The sequence below is a fragment of the Salvelinus sp. IW2-2015 genome, unplaced genomic scaffold (genome assembly GCF_002910315.2).
Source record: "Salvelinus sp. IW2-2015 unplaced genomic scaffold, ASM291031v2 Un_scaffold2716, whole genome shotgun sequence".
NCBI lineage: Eukaryota > Metazoa > Chordata > Actinopteri > Salmoniformes > Salmonidae > Salvelinus > Salvelinus sp. IW2-2015.
In genome coordinates, this window is record NW_019944021.1 from 38,788 (window position 1) to 49,465 (window position 10,678).

A 10,678-nucleotide genomic window follows, 5' to 3' on the forward strand; every position below is an offset into this window, starting at 1 on the left:
TTCCTTTCATTTGGTTTCTCCATATATATTACTTTTGTCCTCCATGTTTTTCATTTGGTTTCTCCATTATTATTACGATGTCCCCCATGTTCCTTTCATTTGGTTTCTCCATTATTATTACGTTGTCCTCCATGTTCCTTTCATTTGGTTTCTCCATTATTTTGTGTTGTCCTCCATAATCCTTTCATTTTTCTCCATTATTATTGCGTTGTCCTCCGTGTTCCTTTCATTTGGTTTCTCCATTATTATTGCGTTGTCCTCTGTGTTCCTTTCATTTGGTTTCTCCATTATTATTGTGTTGTCCTCCATGTCCTTTCATTTGGTTCTCCATATTATTGTGTGTCCTCCATAATCCTTTCATTTGGTTTCTCCATTATTATTGCGTTGTTATATCCTTTTTACAGTATATTGCGTTATAATTGTAATGCTCTGCTGAAGAGTTCCCTTCCTCCAGCCCTCTGTTTTAAACAGCAGAGTGTTGGCTCAATTCCATTTCAATTCCACTCATTCAGAAAGTAAACCAAATTCCCAATTCCAAATTGTTCTTATTGAAAGGATAGCAGAGAAATGGAATTGGAATTGAAGTGTCAGTGTACTTCCTGAATTGCTGGAATTGAAATGGGATTGAGCCCAACCCTGATAGTAACTGTAGCAACACCAACTGATCGTCCTGTTATTCAAGCTCTTAACCATGTTCTTTTGGTTCACGTTGCCCGTCTTTTTTTTACCCATGATTTACTTGCTAGACTGCCCCCATCCCTCTCCCACCCCATCGCAACTATAGCCACCGATGGTACTGCAGGCGGTATTGCACCTGGTAATGCCAGCCTAGTCAATGGTAGGTTGACCAGAACCTCCTTCCTGCCTGCTACCTCCCGCTGGGTACAACTGCCTCCTCCCTCTTCCACCTCCTTCCTATATGCCCACTCTCCTCCCTCCTCCTCCACTTTCCTAAGGTAGTCCTGTAGTATTTTTCTCTCCAGCGTTCAATTCCTTCACTTGAATTATTTTCCTCCCTCAGTCTGACCTTGCATGATCACTCTGACTTCACTGTTACACTGCATGCTCTGTGTCCGGTCGTGTGTGTTGCTCTATTACCTCATGTTGTGTGTTAACGCTGTGACTCTCTGTATCTGTTTACCTCGTGAAATATCCGAATGGCTTTTCTTGTACTGTTGATGTGTGGAATTCCCTGTAGTCTGTGTGTCACTCTTCAAAACGAACGCACCCACAACTGAGGAAATTTGAGCAGCAGAGATAGCGTAGGTTCTTGTCGTTAACTCAAGTACAGTAGAACATGTCAAGMGATCGTGTCTAGCAATGCATCTTAACAAAATAACAATAGTTGCATTATGCTCAAATCACTATAGAAGCTCATAGAAGGAACCTGAAAAKGGAAATCTTGGACTGTTTCCATCCAACACATAGCTACAGACAAAAACAGCAAACATAACGTTTTACACCGTTTTTTAATAAAAACTGCAATTATAGGATTTATTTTTAGAAAAATGTTTTAAATTCTGTTTATTATMTAATGTTCTAGTGCTCTAGGTCCCTCTGTCATGCGGTCTATCTGGTCTGTGTGTATGTAACCTAACGTAGCAGGAGTCTATCAGTCCAGAGATCTGTGTATAATGACGAGATGCTCATGGCTCCGCCCCAACAATGAGTCGTTGTCCCGAAGGAAGGAAGACAGGCGACACGTTTAGGTRCAGAATAAACCCATGGAAACGCATTGGGCTTGTTTTGGACAGATTTTGGTTGAGAGTGAAACCTTTCGCTTCGCCTCTTCCTGTCTGTTCCGTCTGAACCAGGGGAAAACTATGGGACYATGGATTATTGTCAGTGTAGTTAATTACCGCGTTTAACTAGGTTGAATATTTGCGTAATGAAAACGACAGCGTCCCACATAGTTGTTGACTTGATTTATGTAGTGAATGATTTGATTTCTCTCTAGAGAAACAGCGCATTGGGCTCACAATAAATAAATAAATACATGGAATTCAAGTAATTGATCCGACGTCGCTCAATTAGTTGTTTAAATAACCCCTAAAACTGAAATGTCAGTTAATCGTTTAGCACAAGCGCTAGGAAACCTTTTCAAAAGATGACATTTAAATATTTAACTGCATAGTCACATTATTTGCAAATCTAGTTTTATTATCAATTATCTATTTTGATTGACATTATTTCTAATAGTCACTAGCAAGCCCAGGCGAAAACACAACAACTTCGTTAGCGCGTAACCACAAATTAGAAATGAGTTGACATCTAAATTAGCATCCCCTGCAGTAGAGCTTCACCTCATTAAGTAGCAGCTGTTCTGTTATGTATGTGACTGTCGTGACAATGTTAAATAAATATTCATGTTATTTCTGTCTTCCTTTTTATGTCTATTTCACTGTAATGTCCTGGCGATGATTGTGTGTTTGTTTTTATGGTCGGTTCTTATTGTTCTATGTCTCGTATGTCTCCATCGTAGGTAAAATACAGGATGGCAATATGGAGAACAACCAGACTAAAGGTAACCTATTTTCAACTTTCCCCTCCCTCCTAGTTTGGTTTGTCCTCTAACTAGGATTGCAAATTTCCTGTAAACTTCCCCCCCCCCCCCCCCCTCCCCCCCCTCAAAAAAATCCCAGCTTTTCCAGGAATCCTGGTTTGAAATTCCGGATTTCAGCCTATTCCCTTCTGATTCCGGGAATATTCATTCCTGCGAAAACCTAGGAATTTGGGGCAAGTTATCATTATTTTTGGACAACCCCAAAGCTCAACGATCCTCTAAACTTCCCTTAACGTTAAGGTCTGCTAACATATTCGGATGTTGAGTAAACATCCAGTCAACCCTGATGTACGTCTTGTGTCCGCAGTGTTTGTTGTCACGGGGCTATTTCAGGGCTGCGGTGTTGTTGTCAGCCTGCGTGTTGTTGTCACGGGCTGGCAGTGTTGTTGTCACGGGCTGCATGTTGTTTGTCACAGGGGCTGCAGTTATGTTGTTCACGGGCTGCAGTAGTTGTTGTCACGGGGCTGCATGTTGTTGTCAACGGTGGCGCACAGTGTTTTGTCACGGGTCTGGCTCGCAGGTGGTTGGTCACGGACTGCAGCTGTTGATGTCACGGGCTGCAGTGTTGTTTCACGGGCTTGCAGTGTTTGTATGTCACGGGACTGCAAGTGTTGTTGTCGACGGACTGCAGTGTTGTTGTCACGGGCTGCAGTGTTGTTGTCACCGCTGCAGTGTTGTGATGTCTCAGCTCTATATTGAGCATGTCTCAAGGTCTCTCTCTCTCTAAATTCTTCTTGCCTTCTGTCTCTCTCTCTCTCTTCTCTCTCTTGCTCTGTCTCTCTAACTCTCTCTCTCCTGCTCTGTCTCTCTCTCTCCTCTCTCTTGCTCTGTCTTTCTCTCTCTCTCGGTATCTCTCTCTTTTAGAGGTCAGGCTGCCCCGGGAAGGTTGTTCCAATCACTTTGTAAAACAATGTGGTCCATTCTTGAATTTTCCTGCTAGCTAGCAGAAAACTTGATCGTACTTAGAAGTTATGCGTTAACAATAGTTTGCAATTTCCTACAGGCTTCTCTGTACAGGGCTCTCTCTGTACAGGGCTCTCTCCTGTACAAGGGCTCTCTCTGTACAGGGCTTTCTCTGTACAGGGCTCTCTCTGTACAGGGCTTCTCTGTACAGGGCTTTCTCCCTGACAGGGCCTCCTCTCTGTTACAGGCTTTCTCTGTACAGGGCTCTCTCTGGTACAGGGCCTCAAAAGTGCTTTACATTGTATCGTGATTGATGTAACCAAGGGCAAATCGTTATTCAATTATTATTCTCCTGAAGAATAGTGAATGTTTTCTACACGCAGATACACATGTGAAGATTCAAATGATTAATTAAAAACAAAGAACACATCCGAATAAATGACTTTAAGAAGGATGTGATTGTCTGTTGTGATCGGTATCTTTTTAACCATTGGACAAACAACGTTTCTGCTTGAGAAACAGCATTTTGTTCTCGTCTTACACCAGAATCCGAAGGATGACATACCACTGAACCTTGTTAACAAGACAATTCTCTTTTTCAAAACTCTTTGCTATTTTTTGATGTTATTTGAAATGTGAAACTTTTTAAAATGTCGACCTACACGTGTTTTTCTCCCCCCCCCACCCCCCCCACCCCCTGACTAGTTTAGTTAACTAGAATTGCTCACTTCTTCAGACAGTTGTGGTGAGAGGTTAAAGGCTGGTTGAAAATAGCAATGTATCCAAGAGGATATACGTACCAACCACTGTCTCTGTTGGGCAGTGCTTAGAGCATCACTGGTTTCCATAACGTCTTTTACTTCCATGGATGGACTAGACCTAAGTTGAGGTTATTCCTACAGCATAGGCCACAGGACTAGACCTAAGTTGGGGTCTTTCCTACAGCATAGGCCACAGGACTAGACCTAAGTTGGGGTCTTTCCTACAGCATAGGCCACAGGACTCAACCTAAGTTGGGGTCCTTGCTATATAGAACAGACCACAGGGACATCCCATAATAATCGCTGTCTGTGTTCCTGTGGTTGTTTCAGTGAAGAAACAGGACGGAGCGGCTGCCATGGAGATGCAGCCTCTGAAGAGCGCCGAGGGAGGAGAGATGGAGGAGAAGGAAAAGAAGAAAGCAAATGTCTCCAAGAAGGAGAAGTCTGTCCTCCAGGGGAAACTGACCAAGCTGGCTGTTCAGATCGGCAAAGCAGGTACGGCAGATCAATCAATATGATAAATCATATATATTTCTATAAAAATAAATGATGTCAAATCACTCGATAGGGCATTGGTCAGGGAGGTGACCAAGAACCCGATGGTCACTCTGACAGAGCTCCAGAGTTCCTCTGTGGAGATGGGAGAACATTCCATTTTACATTTACATTTTAAGTCATTTAGCAGACGCTCTTATCCAGAGCGACTTACAAATTGGAAAGTTCATACATATTCATCCTGGTCCCCCCGTGGGAATTGAACCCACAACCCTGGCGTTGCAAGCGCCATGCRCTACCAACTGAGCCACACGGGACCGGAAGGACAACCATCTCTGCAGCACCCCACCAATCAGGCCTTTATGGTAGAGTGGCCAGACGGAAGCCACTCCTRAGWAAAAGGCACATGACAGCKCGCTTGGAGTTTTCGAAAAGGCACCTAAAGGAATCTCATACCATGAGAAACAAGATTATCTGATCTGATGAAACCTAGATTGAACTCTTTAGCTTGAATGCCAAATGTCACGTCTGGAGGAAACCTGGCGCCATTCCTACGGTGAAGCATGGTGGTGGCAGCATCATGCTGTGGGGATGTTTTTCATCAGAAGGGGCTGGGAGACTAGTCAGGATCGAGTGAAAGATGAATGGAGCAAAGTACAGAGAGATCCTTGATGAAAACCTGCTCCCGAGCGCTCAGGACCTCAGACTGGGGTGAAGGTTCACTTTCCAACAGGACAACGACCCTAAGTACACAGCCAAGCCAATGCAGGTGTGGCTTTGGGACAAGTCTCTGAATGTCCTTGAGTGGCCCAGCCAGAGCCCYYACTTGAACCCGATCTAACATCTCTGGAGAGACCTGAAAATAACTGTGCAGCGACGCTCCCCATCCAACCTGACAGAGCTTGAGAGGATCTGTAGTGAAGAATGAGAGAAACTCCCCAAATACAGGTGTGCCAAGCTTGTAGCGTCAAGAAGACTCACGGCTGTAATCACTGCCAAAGTACTGAGTAAAGGGTCTTTTTTATTTTTAATACATGTGCTAAAATGTCAGTACTTTCAGAACGCACTGTATATATGATCCTTAATTTATCTCTGTGTACCAGATATCATTCAGATTACACTGACGTTCTGAGACGGAATAGGGAGATTATCAGATTTACCGCTGACGTTCTGAGAACGGAATAGGAAGATTATCAGATTACGCTGACGTTCTGAGACGGAATAGGGAGATTATCAGATTACGCTGACGTTCTGAGACGGAATAGGGAGATTATATCACAGAAGGAAATGTAAGAGTAGATGTGGAATGCAAGAAATCAAATCACAGAAATAAATATGTTATTCAGAAGTAGTTGTTGCTGTGCTGTTGATTTCTAAAGATAAAAGTTGAAATAAATATTTGCTATCATATGAGTCAAAACAAACCAGGCATCTCGTATTTTCATCTGTTTACAAGCAGCCATTTCCTTGTCCAGGTCTGGTGATGTCAGCCATCACAGTGATCATCCTGGTGCTGTACTTTGCTGTGGACAACTTTGTCCTGCAGAAGAGGCCGTGGCTGACGGAGTGCACTCCCATCTACGTACAATACTTTGTCAAGTTCTTCATCATCGGTGTCACCGTGCTGGTGGTGGCTGTACCCGAGGGGCTGCCCCTGGCCGTCACCATCTCCCTGGCCTACTCTGTCAAGGTATGTACACACGCACGCACGCACGCACACACACACACACACACACACTGGTCGGCACCATCTCCTACGCTGTCAGATCTCCCGGGTGGCGCAGTGGTCTAGGGCACTGCATCGCAGTGCTAGCTGCGCCACCAGAGTCTCTGGGTTCGCGCCCAGGCTGGGCTGGGTTCGCGCCCAGGCTCTGTCGCAGCCGGCCGCAACCGGGAGATCCGTGGGGCGACGCACAATTGGCATAGCGTCGTCCGGGTTAGGGAGGGTTTGGCCGGTAGGGAGGGTTTGGCCGGTAGGGATATCCTTGTCTCAGTATGTAAAAAAAATAAAAAATAAAAAAATATGTTATAAAAAATGTAGTCACTCTACTGTAAGTCGCTCTGGATAAGAGCGTCTGCTAAATGACTAAAATGTAATGTAAAAAAATGTCAAGGTATGTACGCACGCACACACACACACACACACACTGGTCAGCACCATCTCCTACTCTGTCAAGGTAGAGAAACAAAATCTAGCTATTTATCATTATATACAAAATAAAATATATATTTTTTGGGCAAAATTCCAAAACTACTCTGTTAAAATATATATTTTTAAAACTCTTATCTGATGTCTTGCAGCACTAAAAACTATTATCTAATGTGTTGCAGCACTAAAAACTATTATCTAATGTGTTGCAGCACTAAAAACTATTATCTCATGTGTTGCAGCACTAAAAACTATTATCTAATGTGTTGCAGCACTAAAAACTATTATCTAATGTCTTGCAGCACTAAAAACTATTATCTAATGTGTTGCAGCACTAAAAACTATTACCTGACGTGTTGCAGAACCAAAAGCTATTTAACAAGAAGTTCTACCTGAACAATCTCAATGACTAATTTCTTCTGGCAGATGATAGCGCGCCATGTTGCAATCATATCGCGGCAAATTATCTTTCTGTCTGTCTTTCTGTCTGTCTTTCTGTCTGTCTTTCTGTCTGTCTTTCTGTCTGTGCCTTCCTTAATTGCCTCTGATGGGATAAAAAACAACAATATGTATTGAATTGAAACATGATTCAAACACTTTTAGAAACTTCAGAGTGTTTTCTATCCAAATCTACTAATAATATGCATATCTTATCTTCTGGGGATGAGTAGCTGGCAGTTTAATTTGGGCATGCTTTTCATCCAAAATTCCGAATGCTGCCCCCTACCCTAGAGAAGTTTAATTGCCTCTGATGGGATAAAAAACAATATGTTTTGAATTGAAACAAAAAGGCTAAAACCTCCAACAACACGGTTGATATTTCATCCTCAGAAAATGATGAAAGATAATAACCTGGTCCGCCACCTGGATGCGTGTGAGACAATGGGTAACGCTACGGCCATCTGCTCCGACAAGACCGGCACGTTGACCACCAACCGCATGACGGCCGTGGCGTGCTACGTGGGGGATGTCCACTACAAGGAGATACCAGACCCTGGACTTCTGTCTGTTAAGTCTCTGGATATCCTTGTCAACGCCATCTCCCTCAACAGCGCGTACACCACCAAGATACTGGTAAGAACCTATCACACTATATACTATACTAACAGGATACTGGTAAGATACTGAGATATTACACCAACTACACACTGAGATACTGAGATATTACACCAACTACACACTGAGATACTGAGATATTACACCAACTACATACTGAGATACTGAGATATTACACCAACTACACACTGAGATATTACACCAACAACACACTGAGATATTACACCAACAACACACTGAGATACTGAGATATTACACCAACTACATACTGAGATACTGAGATATTACACCAACTACATACTGAGATACTGAGATATTACACCAACTACATACTGAGATACTGAGATATTACACCAAAAACACACTGAGATATTACACTAACAACACACTGAGATATTACACCAACAACACACTGAGATACTGAGATATTACACCAACAACATACTGAGATACTGAGATATTACACCAACAAAAAGAGGAGAGATATTACACCAACTACAATACTGAGATATTACAACCAACACACACTGAGATATTACACCAACTACATACTGAGATACTGAGATATTACACCAACTACACACTGAGATATACAACAACACACTGAGAATATTACACCAACAACACACTGAGATACTGAGATATTACACCAACAACACACTGAGATACTGAGATATTACACCAACAACATACTGAGATACTGAGATATTACACCACAAACACACACTATATACAGTGGGGAGAACAAGTATTTGATACACTGCCGATTTTGCAGGTTTTCCTACTTACAAAGCATGTAGAGGTCTGTAATTTTTATCATGGTACACTTCAACTATGAGAGACGGAATCTAAAACAAAAATCCAGAAAATCACATTGTATGATTTTTAAGTAATTAATTTGCATTTTATTGCATGACATAAGTATTTGATACATCAGAAAAGCAGAACTTAATATTTGGTACAGAAACCTTTGTTTGCAATTACAGAGATCATACGTTTCCTGTAGTTCTTGACCAGGTTTGCACACACTGCAGCAGGGTTTTGGCCCACTCCTCCATACAGATCTTCTCCAGATCCTTCGGTTTCGGGGCTGTCGCTGGGCAATACGGACTTTCAGCTCCCTCCAAAGATTTTCTATTGGTTCAGGTCTGGAGACTGGCTAGGCCACTCCAGGACCTTGAGATGCTTCTTACGGAGCCACTCCTTAGTTGCCCTGGCTGTGTGTTTCGGGTCGTTGTCATGCTGGAAGACCCAGCCACGACCCATCTTCAATGCTCTTACTGAGGGAAGGAGGTTGTTGGCCAAGATCTCGCGATACATGGCCCCATCCATCCTCCCCTCAATACGGTGCAGTCATCCTGTCCCCTTTGCAGAAAAGCATCCCCAAAGATGATGTTTCCACCTCCATGCTTCACGGTTGGGATGGTGTTCTTGGGTTGTACTCATCCTTCTTCTTCCTCCAAACACGGCGAGTGGAGTTTAGACCAAAAAGCTCTATTTTTGTCTCATCAGACCACATGACCTTTCTCCATTCCTCCTCTGATCATCCAGATGGTCATTGGCAAACTTCAGACGGGCCTGGACATGCGCTGGCTTGAGCGGGGGACCTTGCGTGCGCTGCAGATTTTAATCCATGACGGTGTAGTGTGTTACTAATGGTTTCTTTGAGACTGTGGTCCCAGCTCTCTTCAGGTCATTGACCAGGTCCTGCCGTGTAGTTCTGGGCTGATCCCTCACCTTCCTCTGATCATTGATGCCCCACGAGGTGAGATCTTGCATGGAGCCCCAGACCGAGGGTGATTGACCGTCATCTTGAACTTCTTCCATTTTCTAATAATTGCGCCAACAGTTGTTGCCTTCTCACCAAGCTGCTTGCCTATTGTCCTGTAGCCCATCCCAGCCTTTTGCATGTCTACAATTTTATCCCTGATGTCCTTATACAGCTCTCTGGTCTTGGCCATTGTGGAGAGGTTGGAGTCTGTTTGATTGGTGTGTGGACAGGTGTCTTTTATACAGGTAACGAGTTCAAACAGGTGCAGTTAATACAGGTAATGAGTGGAGAACAGGAGGGCTTCTTAAAGAAAACTAACAGGTCTGTGAGAGCCGGAATTCTTACTGGTTGGTAGGTGATCAAATACTTATGTCATGCAATAAAATGCAATGAATTACTTAAAATCATACAATGTGATTTTCTGGATTTTTGTTTTACACTCCGTCTCTCACAGTTGAAGTGTACCTATGATAAAAATTACAGACCTCTACATGCTTTGTAAGTAGGAAAACCTGCAAAATCGGCAGTGTATCAAATACTTGTTCTCCCCACTGTATATATCATTTGCAGAAAATACTTCGATAACAATTCTTAATTCATGCCTGATGGTTGGAGAGTTTTAAATAGAATATCCACCTGCATTCTGTCTGGAGAAGACTTGATTCAAGATGGCCACCCCTACGTGAAGGTTTTATCTGCTGTATAAGCACAGAAGGTATCAAATCAAATTGTATTAGTCACATGCGCCCGAATACAATAGGTGGTATGTAAACCCTTACAGTGAAATGCTGAATACAACAGGTGTAGTAGACCTTACAGTGAAATGCTGAATACAACAGGTGTAGTAGACCTTACAGTGAAATGCTGAATACAACAGGTGTAGTAGACCTCTACAGTGAAAATGCTGAATCAACAGGTGTGGTAGACCTTACAGTGAAATGCTGGAAGTACAACAGGTGTAGTAACGCTCACAGGTGAAT

General features: G+C 43.0%; 1 protein-coding gene across 1 annotated transcript in view; it reads left to right on the top strand.

Annotated features, from left to right (window-relative positions):
- LOC112074612 (plasma membrane calcium-transporting ATPase 2-like) overlaps positions 1-10,678 on the top strand; it is a 74,314-nt gene that overhangs the window by 30,068 nt on the left and 33,568 nt on the right. Inside the window, exons 6-9 of the mRNA XM_024141754.1 lie at positions 2,483-2,524; positions 4,558-4,722; positions 6,198-6,412; positions 7,703-7,945. Of these exons, the coding sequence (XP_023997522.1) occupies positions 2,483-2,524; positions 4,558-4,722; positions 6,198-6,412; positions 7,703-7,945 (665 nt within the window). The remainder of the gene's footprint in view (positions 1-2,482; positions 2,525-4,557; positions 4,723-6,197; positions 6,413-7,702; positions 7,946-10,678) is intronic.